We start from the raw sequence: 13,686 nt of genomic DNA on the forward strand, positions 1-13,686 counted from the left end.
TATATATACCATTTATTAAGACATATATTAAGCAAAACATCCCATAGGAAGGTATCAACTAGGAACAAAAATGTATATAAAATTTCACAGTTCATTAATAACTCCGTTGAACAGACTGAACTAATTTGCTATATGATACAAAGAAATATTTGATTATACATACATAAAATAATCATTTGCTCTATATATCATCAAGACATGCGATTGCATAGTAGATTAGTGCCTGATTAATGATTACCGATATCAAAAACAACAACAATATTAAAAATGTGTTTTCTTTGGAGAGATTTATGATGTTTTGTTTAAGTGACGCTAATTGGGCCAAGAAGGAAGGAACCAGGGGTTGATTTAGTTTGTTCCATGGTCTTAGCCTTTCCCTTGGAGACTGAAAGAGTGAGTTCCAGATCAGGAATTGCTGCAATACTATTGTTCGATGAAGATTTCATCTGAGGATGAAGCCACATAACAGCTTCATGATCTGCACCTGCTTCATCTTCACAACAATCATCACTGTCTTTCTGTTTGGTTTCTTGTGCTTGAAGAAGTGACAAGGTGACATCGTTCTCAATTTCACCTGACTTAGAGTTAGAGCTTCCACCAACCTGCCATAATTAATCAATATCTGTAAACACCAAATTTCATTATATATCTAAAGATGGGGTAATAACTAAGGAGTTCATCTATATCTATATATGTATATACCAAGTCAAAAAGACTTGAACGTCTCTTTTTCTTGTTCAAGGTTGCAAGCCGAATAAAGTACTTTTGAGCATGGCTTGCAACTTGTGTTGGGGTTCTTGTAGTCACATAGTTTCTAGAGATACCTCTCCAATCACCTTTTCCCAGCTTCTCCAGTCCAACAAGGAATGTTCTGTGCTCTTCTTCTGTCCATGGCACTCCTATATTATATGTGTATATATGAACAAAGATCATCATATAATATAAAATGATGGGTGAACGAAGAAAGAAAATATATATTAAGTGGCAAAAAATCTGATTTTTCTGTGCAAGAACATAAAAATCCACAGTAAGAAAGGAAGTTTAATGTTATTATTGTTACCTTGTGGAGGAATAGATCTAAAAATGTGGATGAATTTGAGTGTGATGCATACCTTTCTTCCTGTCTTGTGGTCGAACAATGAGGCCATCGGAATCTGATAGATGGTCATCAATAGATATTCTTGATGAAGAAAAGGAGGAAGATGGAGAGGATAACAAGGGCAAGGAATCCATGCTGAAGCTTTTCTTGATGGTAAGAGAAGAAGAGTTTGATATGTGTAGTTGAACCCCAAAGAGACGAACTCCTACAAAAGTTGCTCTGAAAGAAGAACATGTCCTGGAATTATGACCTATGTTTCCACAATGTGAGCATTTTCTGCCCATTTTCCCTTCTCAGCTGACACTTTCAGCAGCAGAATAAGAAACTGTGTGTGTGTATGTGTGTATCTTAGAAGAAAAAGAGAGAGAAAGAGAGCAGAAATAACAGATATGTTTGGTGGTATATATGATGATGAGTGAGGTGTGGGGTTGTGAAATTGGAAGCACACCTAGAGAAATTAATTGGATGGACATAGTTTATTGTTGAAATATATATGTATATATATATATATGCTTCTGCAATAATTTTCTTTCTTTTATTCTTTTCCTCTTTTGTACACAAAAGAAATCATGAGGATATAGATACCTTATCTTATTTGGTGAGTACTTGTGTTTTAGGGTTGCACACGGCATACTCACACACAAAACACGTGTACTTTCTAATGCTTTTAACCACTTCATCAATGTATTGCAAAAAGTAAGTAGTTTATACATATTTAATACTTTATACGTATATGAGTAATTAACTGTTGCAAATTTTGCTATAAGTTGAATGGAAAAGACATATCACATCATGCTTTAAAAGCAGCATGCAGATTGTTTTGCAAAGGTACATAGGTAAAGGAGAGGTAATTAAGGATATTCCTGTTCATAGGGAAACGTACTTAAATTGTTTATGAGAAAGTGGTGTTATATCACCCACCACCTTGGTAGTGGTTTGTGGTATTATTATAATTAATTAAGCATTAGGAATTTGAATCCAAGTTGAAGATGTGCAGCAGAAGAAGTATATGAGAGTTATTTGGCATTTTGTTGGGAAGGAATCTTGTGGTGTTTAGAGAATATATAGTATATTACATATGATGTTTCTTATCTCATTCCTGAACTTACTCATTGACCTATCAAAGTCCTTGACGAGCACTGTTTGCATATTATAGTTTTTTTCTGTGTGCTTCCTTAGGACGTGACGATGCAGTGCAGATGCAGAGAGAAAGGACGACCAATCTGAAAAAATTAACAATAGTAACAATTAGTGTTTGAGTATTATGGAAAACGAAGCACCAAACATAGGGTGTAGAAAAAAGGTTAAAGGACGGGTTAGGTTGGTTTGCAAGTCGCAATCTGTCAAAGCTATTAAACAATGACACATTATAATAACAACATTTGTTTTTCTTTATCATGATCACCAAAATCAAGAAGATAGCTGAATGATTTTTAATTAATGTCCAATGTATAAGCACTTTGTTTCTACGGAAATAGCTCAGGCCACTAAATTTTCAACTGTGAGATACATTATATTAAGAGTATGAGTACCCTTACAACATTTCTGAATAACACCCTTCTGATTTTGCTAAGAGGTATCTTCTTCAGAACATCGTTGTCCTGAAGTCAAAAGCAACACAAATAAAGAAAAAATAGTGATTACAGAGATGAGGAAACTGGGAGCTGTATTTGACAGTTTTCGACAGTTCATACTATAAAATCATTTAGCTAGTTTTTATCTGATATCATCATCTATCACTAATCACCCACTATTATTCTATTTAATCACACCTTAACTTACACATAATAACATCTTAATCGTGCAATTATGAATTATTCACACACAAGTATATTTATATGCACCTCTCTATTATTTGTTAATATATGAACTACCAGTTTAAAAGTTGTTTATGATTTATTTTTGTAATAATTACATTCAAAATCATTCTAAAAATGAACTTTTTTAATAAAAACTGTTGCATTTATGCATGTCTATTATATATACGATAGAAGTGCAAACAAAACTAGGAAGTAAAAGGAAAAACATAGAAAACTGCATCTCACAAAGGTTGAAATGAAAGACCCACTACAGAATATTCCACCTGTACAAAGAACACTTTTTATAGTAGTTTTTTTCAGATTTTATATGGGTTGATACTACTAATATATAAAGTGATATACAACATAAGTTTGTCTCTAAATTAATATACAATAAATTCTCTATAACAAGTCAAAATATTTTAATATTAGGAGAGACCTTTCTACATTAATTCATGTTATAATTATTACTATAGAAGGATTTCTGTATTAAATCAATTTAGGATATCACTGATTTAGAATTTAAATTTTCGTTTGATATTAATTTTACTTTTTTATGTTTTTAAATTTTGAAAATAATGTCAACGCGTCATTCTATAAATATATACATGTCGTAGACATAAATTCTATACTATTTATTTTAAATAGTAAATACAATTTATCAATAATTTTATTTAAGTGCATCATCATATAAATATGAAGGTTAAATAAAAAATATAGACTAAATGACATACATAAAAAACTACAACATTAATGATAACAGATAAAGTTTTCTTTTATAAAACATATTTAAAAATGCAAATGTGATTTTGCAGAATATACGAAGTGTTACATTTTTTTGTTCCTAGAATTGAATGCTAAGAAAAAAAAAGGCCCATTTGTTAGCCCAATAGAGTGAGCCCAGTCAATATGAAATTACGACAGCATGTTCAGAGGGACTGCAGCAGAAAGCTATGGCGGAAGAACCGAAACCCCCACAACCTTCCGATCCTCCATTACCGTTTGACCCTAGTCGGAGTATCTCTCTCTCTCTCTCTCTCTCACTGTTACAGATTCTATTTTCTGTTTTTCTTTTTTATGTCTTCTCGCGAATTGAAATTTTGAGTTTTTAGGGCTTCGATTTGAAACATCGGTCGTGCATTGGTATTTGTGATTGTGGACATATTCTGTAATTGACATTGCAATTGGGATGTCTGCGCTTGATTAATGATAATTCTATTTTCTTAATCTTCAATTATTGTTGAAGTGGTCGGTATCATCAAGAGGAAGGCTTTGATCAAAGACCTAGCAGCGGTATACCATGCCGAATGCCTTGCTTACTGTCAAGAGCTTTTGGAACTTCAAACCAAATGGGAAGAGGTGAAATGCAAACTCGTTTTCATCTATATTCTATTATACTTCTCTGATTAACTTTAGAGCCTCGTATACTGTTGGCATTTTAGTGCTATAAAAATAGATAATGGTTGGTACACACTTCCTAGACTAGTCACATTACCTCAGTTGAGTCAGATCTTTGTGAAGAAACAGAAACCGAGTTGTGACTGTTAGTTTTGCATTATTCTGAGAATATAGCCCATTTGCAAAAGACTTCACCTGACTGCATGTAGAAGCTTTTGGATTTGGCTTATTGAACTTGAGGACTGTGCATTGGGAGAATAAGTGTCGTTTAAAATAACTTATTTTTAAACAAGAAAGTAAGATAAATTGAATTTCCCCCAGATTAGAATTAACTTATGCGCTGAATTTTTATTCAAGTTCCTACCATCTTGTTTCTGGAGTACTTAAGGTGAATAAGTTTAGTTTAACTTTTTTGGGAATGTATATGTATCTCCAAAACCTCTCAATTATATTTTACCTTCTTAGATTAGACGTTTATCTAAACAGGGCGTAGTTGTTAACTGAAATTTTTTGAAGATTTTAACAGAATACATGCACGTTTTTAACAAAATATTGTTAAAACTGCCTTAATATTCCAATAAATGGTTTTGCTACTACACATTATCTCTTCTAAAGGGTTACCCTCCTTGAGATAAGCCAAGTACAAATATTTTAAGCTACTTGATAATTTTAATCCAGTCCAGTTGGACCATTATTCAAATCATTGGAACTGATTCAACCTTGGCAGTTAGTTGATGGTCCTCCCCGACTCCCCCAAATAGTTTGCACTACTCTTCTTAGTCAATCAATGGTGACATTTTTTTTGTTTCTCCTTTTAAAAGGAATTCGTTGATGGCTGTGCAGATACTAGATTCTTTCAAGGACTATTTTTTGTATCATTATGAATTGGTTATAACCTTTGTCTCAATTGTTTCAGCCATTTATCGACTTAAAAACTCCAGAGGAATCAAAAAAGGAGACGGTACGACCCTCTAAACGTGCAAAAAAGTTGCGATAGGTATGATACAGCATAATCTCATTGCCATTGTAAATTTCAATCTGATTCCAACATGACGTTTAAATGTCTATAGATGTAGATTCAGTTGGACCTTAATACTCTGACTTCCTTCTAAATATCCTAGAATATTCTTTTCTCATGCAAGATCTTCATTGCACTTGCTATAATTAATCACCAATTAGTTTTACCAGTTTTTTGAAAAAAAAATGGAGTAAACGTTTTGACATATTCCTTTGTTTTGGATGCGTGGGAAGGTAACATCTGCATCATTTTATTATATTGGAAAGCTGCATGGTTCATTAGCTTTTGTCCATTTCAGGTTTTCAGAAGAATACCTTATGTTCGCTGTTAGTGTTGATGTACTATAAGAGCACGTATTTGACGTAGTATTGATGTGCTTTTTCAATGCTACTGAGACGTCAAGTGAGATTTCATCCATCAGTTTGCAGTTATAGAGCATTTCCCCACTGGTCGATGAAATAGATAAATGCGCAATATAATTTTTTTGTTTGGAATGATGTATAGAATATTCAGTCCTGCATTCAGATTTGGGGTTCAATCCATTGTTAATATATTTTAGCATGCTTTGCAATTCTATTTGTTTTTCTGTTGCAAATTTAGCCTTGTGGTTCTTTTGGAAGCTTACATATGTTAATAAACTGGTTTTTAGAGAGAGATCGGCCACCGAGAAATTTTATACATTTCAAGGCAAACTTGATTTGAAAAAAAGTGACAATTTATGCAAAGTAAGGCTATTATGTGGAGAATGTGTTCGGAGAATGATATTCAGTACCTATACAAAACTTTCACAATTCCGCAATGAAAAGAAGCACTCCATCGTAAACTAAATTCACTGTAAACTACATTGCATCTGCAAAATTGTAAACTCCGTTTATTTCTGTTTCTTCAATTAATGTTAATATATATGAAGTGAGCACAGCATGCTTCAAGAGGCATTCCAGTGTCTAATCTTGCATATTCCACGACGATTTTCTGCAAATGAGTTGCGAATAGACTGCAACATAGCACGGACAGCAGGAACGTGACCCAATTCTTCATGCAGCTCCTGCAGAATAAGCTTACAATGAGAAATCCACCCTAAGGAAGAAATAGACAAACACAAATAATACCACTTCTGCGATCCTTTCTTCTAAAGACCCCGCATTCGCATCAACGCGCATGAATAAGTTTCGATAAGCTGTTCTCAGGTTTCTGATCTGAAACATTACCCAAAAAATTTGTTTAGTGGTGATGAAAATATAATTAAAGCAACTAAATTTAAAAAGTGATAAACCTCTGCACTGCTGAATCCACACCGTGTAAGGCCCACTAAATTAAGACCACGAAGCTCTGCTCTTTCTCCGGCTACCATCACGTACGTTGGAACATCTTGGGTAACCTTCATTTATGTAAGAACATCACACTGAAGTTGCATACCTCAGTAATTCTAGATCATTTTGGCAATGTAAAAAGGTATTTGCTTAACCAGTTCTTCAATAAGGGTATATTAACAGAAAAACCTACCACAGAACCACCACCAAGAAAAGAGTACGAACCAATATGACAGAATTGGTGCACAACAGTTGCACCTGCAGTGTGAACATTGTCCTCCAATGCAAAGAGTTTTAGTTGATTTTCTAAATTCCATGCTTAAAACACAACAAAATAACAAACATATTTTATCATAAAAGAATGATTTAGGTTTTAAAAACTTACTTCCACTTCCACATGCCCAGCTAGAAGAGTGTTGTTAGCAAAAATATTGTTGTTACCAATCTTGCAATCATGGGCAATATGACAACTCCCCATTATAAGATTTCCATTACCAATAACCTGATCATATGATCAGGGTGAGTATCAAAAGGTACATGTACTTTTATGACTCCCAAAATTTCTAAGGTTTTTCTTTACTGTAAAAAATTACTTCTCACCGTCCTATCAGTTGATTTTGAAGATCGGTGGATTGAAGTATGTTCCCTAATATCATTATTGTCTCCAACTTCCAGGAAACATTCATCCTCTTGCTGCATGAAAGGCACATTAAAGAGCTTACATCTTTTCCAAAATAAGCCAGACATGAACAACATAATTTTTCTACCCTTAACATGAACACAAACATTGAAAATGATTCATACACAGGTTAATACAGATACACAACATAACCAGTTAATAATGTCCTGCAAATAGCAAGATATTCCGAACAGATAGATATGTTGACAACTCTCACAAATTGCACCCACAAAGAAATGTAGCACATCGGCAAACAGTAACGAAGTCACAAAGGAAAAATAATGAGTTCTACTGCCAGAAAAGGACAACGTAATACATGAATCAAAATCAATCATGCACTTTGTCCAAATAGCTAGCCTTTTACTATGTCTAGATCCTCAACATGGTATTGAAGAGCACACTAGTCTGATGTATCCATCCTTCAAACACAATGAACTTTCAAGTCGAGGGTCGAGTCAATGATTTAATTAATACCATTGCTATGCCTTTCTGAACAAGCTTAAGCTTAATTATTGTGTCCAGAATAAAAACAAACTGTAATAATTGAATAAGACTGCTTATTAAAGTTGGAAGAAAAAGAAATTAAATCAATCTGCTTTGCTAGAATGCATCTCTGTGAAGCAAAATTTACAGTAAAACATTTGGGGTTTGAAACCAGTTAATTAAGAATGGGTTGAAAAAATAACAAATTGGAATGCAACTCAAGGAAGAGAAGAACAAAAGAAATTGAAAACAGAAAGGCATTTTAAAACTTCAAGCAAATTAAAAGAGATAAAAGTGCGTCCAAACCATACTTAAGGCTTTGTTTCTAGAAAAATATAAAATCTTTCAATACTTCTGCAAAGACCTTGTCAGGATTTTACAGGTAGAAATACTGAAAGTCAAACACTTTTTGTAGACTTTTCTTGAGCACTACATATTCTTCCTGACTAAAGAAATATTCAACCTCATATCTATAACACAATAAACAATGAGACCATGATTCTGAATTCAATGATCAGGTTCTATGGAATGACTGTGTATGTTAACAAGACAGTTACCAAAGTCAATGAAAAATCCATGAAACTACAAAAAAAATATAAAAACATCACCCGGTTTATGTGAAGCATACCTTGTATTTCAGGTCTTGAGGTTTGACACCAATCACAGCATGATATCCTATTGAGTTATTGCTTCCAATGACGGTGCGTCCAGGATAATCATCACCAACAACAGCACCACTATCATATAATGGTACAAAAAAGAAGTATTCAGAAGTGCAAAACCTTATCTGAAACAGTGATCTTAGGTATGAATCCTAAACTCACGTCATCAACGTGCAATTGTCCCCCAACTCTGTACTTCCAGAAACATGGCTTCCAGGATAAAGTCGACAACCATTCCCCAGCTTTGCAGAGGAGCCAACAGAACAAAAGGGACCAATCGAAACACCCTGAGCACAACATTTGGTTAGGAAGTGAAAATATGTTTGATTAATGCACAACATTGGATTAATAAAGTGCGTGCGATACACATTAAGTGTGGAGAAACAGAATTTGAAGTACCCAATAGAAATTGAGTAGAAAAGGAGGAAACTTTGGTTGAAGCAATAAAGGGAGAAAGTGTAAGGAAGAAGTACTTGACCGATGACGGCATCAGGGTGAACGGCGGCAGTAGGGTGGATAAGACTTGGTTTTGTGAGTGTGGAAGTGTGAACCCGGTTCGTCTCTGCGTAGCTCGCACAAACAACTCACGGTGAAAGCAGAAACAGAGAAATTTGAATGAATTGAGTGAATAGGGAACATACGAGAGGAGAAGAAGAAGAAGCGAGAGTGATGGAGCGCAGAAGAAAGGGAAAAGCGGCAGCGACTGCGTGCTTTCAGGAACGACCACGACATCTTTGCTTTCCAACATCACCACACTATTTCTCCATCATCGGAGTTTTCAAAAAGGGGTTATATATATATATATATATATATATATATATATATATATATATATATATATATATATATATATATATATATATATTCCAACCTTTTTCACAATACTTTTAATCCAAATGTTTAATCTAAACAAATCTTAAGACAATGTTTATTTAAGATTGTTTCATGTTAAACTTAGATTGTTCCTAATACTCTATTTCCGCTAAGACTATTTCTGCAAAAACTAATTATAACTTGTTTCAAAAAAATAAATATTATCTGTTTTTCTTTTTACTAATTACTGTTGTTTAAGAATTCACAACTTCTTTCTCAGTAGTATTATGCTTGCGAATGAACTCAATTTAACCTTTTAAATTTTTTTATTGATAAATATTAGTTGTTAGATACATCATTACGATATTACTTTAATGTACATAATTTTTTAAAGTAAAAGCTTAATTAAAAGAAGTTAAATTTATGAGAAATTTAAAAGTTAAATTATTTCTTTAAATCAAATTGTATTTAAGAGTAGGAGTGGAAAGTGTAAATATGAGTATAGATTTCACCAAACATGCATTTTATTTGAGTTCAAAAACACACACAAGAAAAAAAAAACCTCTTCAATTCATTGGCAAACAAATAAAAGCACTAAGAAAATGAATTGTTTATAAAAGACAATAAAAGTCAAAATTCAAGTTCGTTGATTATTAAGAACAATATGAATAACTTCATCAAAATCCATGTTTCGACTTCATCACGATCCACCACACAGCTTCACCTTAAACTTTCTCAATTCTTCTTCATTCTTTTGGACTTTTCAAAACATAACCTTCTAACATCTGGAGTACCTGTAGGAGAGAAACATAATTCAAAGAACTATAGATTAATTTAAGAGGAACCAATGCAATAAAATATAATTTAAAAAAAAAAAAACATAATGTTTCAACCTGAGACATTGATGGCCTTAAATGAGGACCGTGTTGGATGCATAAAATGGAACATTGCAGCATGCGACGAAGTTCTTCATTAATGCTGCAGTTTCTTATTCTTGGGTCCACAACTTCATCAATGTCACCTCGCTCAACCAAACCCTATCCAAATATCTGAACTCACTATATTGTTTCACATATTCTGAATATGATGAACTGTAAAAAGCTTACCCATTCATGGAGGCATTGCTGGTTTCTATCCAAAGCTTTGCATCCAGTAAGAAGCTCCAGTAATAGCACCCCGAATGAGTAAACATCAGTTTTTTCAGTGATTTCACCATTTTCAGTATATTCTGGAGCCAAATACCTATGCATGTGCATGCAACACCAACTTTTCATCATCACTTTCCAAAACTAATCAGAGACAAAATCAAAATTTTCTTCAAATACTGCTACTGCTTTATACTATTACCCGAGTCTTCCCATCACCGTGCTTTCCACAACCCTTATTTCTCCATTGGTATGACATTTCATAAGCCCAAAATTTCCCACCTGAATCCATTTGTCACAGTTAGCTGAATCAATATTATCAGAAACCAAGATTCTTGGTATTTGCATAGGCAAGTGACACAGCAGCAAACAGAAGAACAAGGACTAAAAAGTGATGAAGTTACTAGTTCTGATAAAACTAAAACATAGATCATTGTAAAATTAATAAAGAGTAATTGAACTTGGACATACTAATGCATCAAAGTCATGAGTAAGGAAGATATTGCAGGGTCTAATGTCGCTGTGCACAATACAACCCACTCTACACTCTTCATGAAGGTACCTCAACCCACGAGCTACTCCCAGAGCAATTTTCTTGCGTGCAGACCAATTCAATACATTTTCATTCTTTTCTGCAAGAACCATATTGTTGAGATTTTAATATGCATATTCTTATTAACTACAGTAACATAATTGCACCTTCTAAGACGTACAAAATATGCCAAAAAGCTTTGCAAACCAGAAAACTTTAATCTGTGCAAGTTTTTGTAATGCAAAAGGTTCTTTTTTAACTTGTGTAAATAAAGACTGAAGCTTGCCATTTTCTATATACATGGACTATTGAATAGTTTGAAATTCAAAATATTTACCATGAAGATGAGAATATAGAGATCCATTGCAGATATATTCATAAACCAGAATTTTTCTTCCATATTCCATGCAAAACCCAATCAGCATCACAACATTACGATGTTGTGTGCAGCTTAAGACCTCAACTTCTGACCAAAATTCTTCATCACCTTGAGTACCAGCTAATTTATACTGCTTGATAGCAACATTTTGGCCATCAGATAGGACTCCACGGTGTACAGAACCAACCTCACTTTCTGCCAAAAAATTTTCCTGTGAAAATCCAGCAGTGGCAAGTTTCAGTTCAGCAAACGTAAACCATCTTGGAGGGTTCCCAAACAAAGGTGCCTTATGCTGACAAATAGAGCACAATGGAGGAGATGCAGTAGTGGCATTTGGGCCTAGAGAAATTGCTTCTCTAACACTTCTACTTATGTTCACATCAATTTTACAATTAAGCACTCCTAAGACAGCTTCATGATCCAATGCTTCTGTGGGAGAAACCAGAACCTGGTTGATGTTAATGTTTTTTGAAAAATCGTCATCAGCACAAATTGCATTTGAAATCCATGGCTGAAAATATGAGCCGCAGGATGACAAACTCATAATAATTTCACTCTCTGAATTGGATACAGGTTCCTCCAGATTTTTCACCTCGTTCTGAGAAAAGGGTAATGGTGTTCCAGTGATACTAGCAGTCTTTGACCCTTGTTTTACACTACTTGCAGGAGTAACAATTGGACCCTTAATTGTATCTTCGTGTTCAGACTTGCCTTTGAAGTTTCTTGGAAATGCATTGTGCTCCATAGCTGTTGAAAGGATCAAATTCAATCGCAGAACGTTTGGCCCAGATCGCTCCATGACTACAACACTGCAATTGAGCCCCTCCATGCAGTATTTCTTTTCATTTTTCAATTTTCTGTAAACATTTGTGCGTAAATAGAAATGAATTGGCGTTACATGCACAAAGAACATGTTCATTACATTATTTCTTACCTGTCCAATATTACCCAGCTTGATTTGGCTCTCTTGGCTTCAGCAGCCACTGCTCCACAAAAAGAACCAGAAAGAATTTTGATTCTGATCTTTATCTATTTAAATGTTGACAGATCAGAGAAGCAGAATGTTAGCACATAGTGAAAAACCGAAACATTTTTTAGTTATTGAAAGGCTATGATTTAACCTTCTCTGGATCATAAAACTGATGAAGTTGAAGCACCATTTGAGAACATGAATTCACAAAAACTTGTCTTTGATCTGAGACAGTTCCTAAACGGGATCTCCACTGAGTAGTGATACAATCTGTAGCAAAAGCAAGCCCAGAGAGACCCAGTGCCCTGATGTCTGAAGTGAAGACAAAACAAAACACAGTTAATAACATCGTTGTTAGTGCCAAAAAGAACATGTCTTAGGATAATGTCAGCATCTTTGAATATGGAATCATTATTAATAACAGAAGAAAATAATGAAGTGACATGAAAGAAGTACTTGAGCAGAAAACCGGAATGACACCCAGAAGCTTAATAGAATCTCCTGGTTGAACAACATTAGTCAAAGCCCACATCAAACCACTCCTTGAAACTTGTTCTTTGGTTGCTTCAACTGCAACAACCACCACTTTCCCTCTCAATTCACCCCAACCTTTCTTTCTGTAACAATCCTTTTGCCTCATTTCAACTATTACCATGGAAATCACTAAACAATTAGTGCATGCATGGAGCCTGTTTTAGAGAAGAGAAGCTTCAAAAATCAGAGATCAGAAATGAATATAAGAAATATAGAATGGCCAAAGCCATGTAGAATTGATTATGGTATTTCCATTTTGTTTGATTTGGCAGATGCAATAAGCCAACAAAAGATATTTACTTAGAGTCTACAAGAGCTATTCATTATATAATTTGAAAGATTGATGTGATAATTTGTGTGGCCGAATTGGAACAGAGAATGGACTATTTTCGGTCCAATTGAATTGATTTGACCTATTTCATAACAATTTTACTAACCTCATATTTGTTAATGAATTAATTAATGAAAAACTATCATAGTGATTATTTATTCTCTTTAAAGATTATTCTCCTTCCATTAACTGGTGCACGACTCACCTTCCTTCTTTTGTAAGAAACGGTCGATTAGATTATGAGTTTTGTTTTAATTAAGAACTGAACTAAACATTTTTAATGAATGAAAGGTTAAAATTACTAATATAATATCAATGATTAAAATGAATATTCTTCCCGATTTTATCTCATTTATTCCCAATGTTTACTTTAAAAACATGATTTATTGTCATTAATTAGTCAAAAAGAACAAATAGTAACTTAGTAATAAAAGAATAGTTAGTTATTTACCATCAGATTGAGAGTATTTATATGCGTTAAATAAAATCCAATAATTCTGATCAACTAAAATTTATACCATCTTTGTAATTAAA

The 13,686-nt window shown here is 33.8% G+C and overlaps 4 protein-coding genes across 5 annotated transcripts; 1 reads left to right on the top strand and 3 right to left on the bottom strand.

Annotated features, from left to right (window-relative positions):
- Nucleotides 1–49: 49 nt before the first annotated feature.
- Nucleotides 50–1,553, bottom strand: LOC114181430 (transcription factor MYBS3-like). The gene is made up of 3 exons (XM_028067882.1): nucleotides 1,113–1,553; nucleotides 703–899; nucleotides 50–602 (listed from the first exon to the last, which is right to left on the bottom strand). Exons 1-3 carry the CDS (start codon nucleotides 1,381–1,383, stop codon nucleotides 303–305), a joined length of 768 nt encoding a protein of 255 aa, XP_027923683.1. The 5' UTR covers nucleotides 1,384–1,553; the 3' UTR covers nucleotides 50–302.
- Nucleotides 1,554–3,807: 2,254 nt separating this feature from the next.
- On the top strand, nucleotides 3,808–5,966 carry LOC114180257. Its single transcript, XM_028066543.1, has 4 exons — nucleotides 3,808–3,915; nucleotides 4,145–4,257; nucleotides 5,213–5,293; nucleotides 5,613–5,966. The coding sequence occupies exons 1-3, from the start codon at nucleotides 3,852–3,854 to the stop codon at nucleotides 5,291–5,293; spliced, it is 258 nt and encodes an 85-aa protein (XP_027922344.1). The 5' UTR covers nucleotides 3,808–3,851; the 3' UTR covers nucleotides 5,613–5,966.
- A 45-nt stretch (nucleotides 5,967–6,011) lies between these two features.
- LOC114180256 (probable acyl-[acyl-carrier-protein]--UDP-N-acetylglucosamine O-acyltransferase, mitochondrial) lies at nucleotides 6,012–9,230 on the bottom strand. 2 transcript variants are annotated; one of them, XM_028066541.1, is made up of 10 exons: nucleotides 9,090–9,230; nucleotides 8,922–9,010; nucleotides 8,611–8,735; nucleotides 8,415–8,523; nucleotides 7,225–7,317; nucleotides 7,010–7,126; nucleotides 6,818–6,901; nucleotides 6,588–6,692; nucleotides 6,424–6,510; nucleotides 6,012–6,359 (listed from the first exon to the last, which is right to left on the bottom strand). In XM_028066541.1, exons 1-10 carry the CDS (start codon nucleotides 9,178–9,180, stop codon nucleotides 6,240–6,242), a joined length of 1,020 nt encoding a protein of 339 aa, XP_027922342.1. In that variant the 5' UTR covers nucleotides 9,181–9,230; the 3' UTR covers nucleotides 6,012–6,239. The 2 variants fall into 2 exon arrangements, with proteins under 2 accessions (XP_027922342.1, XP_027922343.1); XM_028066542.1 differs by lacking the exon at nucleotides 6,818–6,901.
- Nucleotides 9,231–9,825: 595 nt separating this feature from the next.
- LOC114182477 (inactive protein kinase SELMODRAFT_444075-like) lies at nucleotides 9,826–13,171 on the bottom strand. Its single transcript, XM_028069354.1, has 9 exons — nucleotides 12,744–13,171; nucleotides 12,439–12,599; nucleotides 12,252–12,346; nucleotides 11,276–12,174; nucleotides 10,878–11,038; nucleotides 10,609–10,688; nucleotides 10,368–10,503; nucleotides 10,155–10,298; nucleotides 9,826–10,055 (listed from the first exon to the last, which is right to left on the bottom strand). Exons 1-9 carry the CDS (start codon nucleotides 12,940–12,942, stop codon nucleotides 10,008–10,010), a joined length of 1,923 nt encoding a protein of 640 aa, XP_027925155.1. The 5' UTR covers nucleotides 12,943–13,171; the 3' UTR covers nucleotides 9,826–10,007.
- Between the last annotated feature and the right edge of the window lie 515 nt (nucleotides 13,172–13,686).

This window comes from Vigna unguiculata, chromosome 4 (genome assembly GCF_004118075.2).
Source record: "Vigna unguiculata cultivar IT97K-499-35 chromosome 4, ASM411807v1, whole genome shotgun sequence".
Taxonomy (NCBI): Eukaryota; Viridiplantae; Streptophyta; class Magnoliopsida; order Fabales; family Fabaceae; genus Vigna; species Vigna unguiculata.

Excerpts from the sequence above, each read along its gene's own strand:
- LOC114181430 (XM_028067882.1), bottom strand. The coding sequence starts at position 1,383 with ATGGGCAGAAAATGCTCACATTGTGGAAACATAGGTCATAATTCCAGG. Across the intron at positions 900-1,112 it reads ACCACAAGACAGGAAGAAAG|GAGTGCCATGGACAGAAGAA; the intron begins GTATGCATCACA and ends CATATAATATAG. Across the intron at positions 603-702 it reads GTTCAAGTCTTTTTGACTTG|GTTGGTGGAAGCTCTAACTC; the intron begins GTATATACATAT and ends TAATTATGGCAG.
- LOC114180257 (XM_028066543.1), top strand. The coding sequence starts at position 3,852 with ATGGCGGAAGAACCGAAACCCCCACAACCTTCCGATCCTCCATTACCG. Across the intron at positions 3,916-4,144 it reads ACCGTTTGACCCTAGTCGGA|TGGTCGGTATCATCAAGAGG; the intron begins GTATCTCTCTCT and ends TTATTGTTGAAG. Across the intron at positions 4,258-5,212 it reads TTCAAACCAAATGGGAAGAG|CCATTTATCGACTTAAAAAC; the intron begins GTGAAATGCAAA and ends CAATTGTTTCAG.
- LOC114180256 (XM_028066541.1), bottom strand. The coding sequence starts at position 9,180 with ATGTCGTGGTCGTTCCTGAAAGCACGCAGTCGCTGCCGCTTTTCCCTT. Across the intron at positions 6,693-6,817 it reads TTCTTGGTGGTGGTTCTGTG|GTTACCCAAGATGTTCCAAC; the intron begins GTAGGTTTTTCT and ends ACATAAATGAAG. Across the intron at positions 6,511-6,587 it reads GTGGATTCAGCAGTGCAGAG|ATCAGAAACCTGAGAACAGC; the intron begins GTTTATCACTTT and ends GTAATGTTTCAG.
- LOC114182477 (XM_028069354.1), bottom strand. The coding sequence starts at position 12,942 with ATGGTAATAGTTGAAATGAGGCAAAAGGATTGTTACAGAAAGAAAGGT. Across the intron at positions 11,039-11,275 it reads TCTATATTCTCATCTTCATG|AAAAGAATGAAAATGTATTG; the intron begins GTAAATATTTTG and ends TGGTTCTTGCAG. Across the intron at positions 10,504-10,608 it reads ACGGTGATGGGAAGACTCGG|GTATTTGGCTCCAGAATATA; the intron begins GTAATAGTATAA and ends GCACATGCATAG.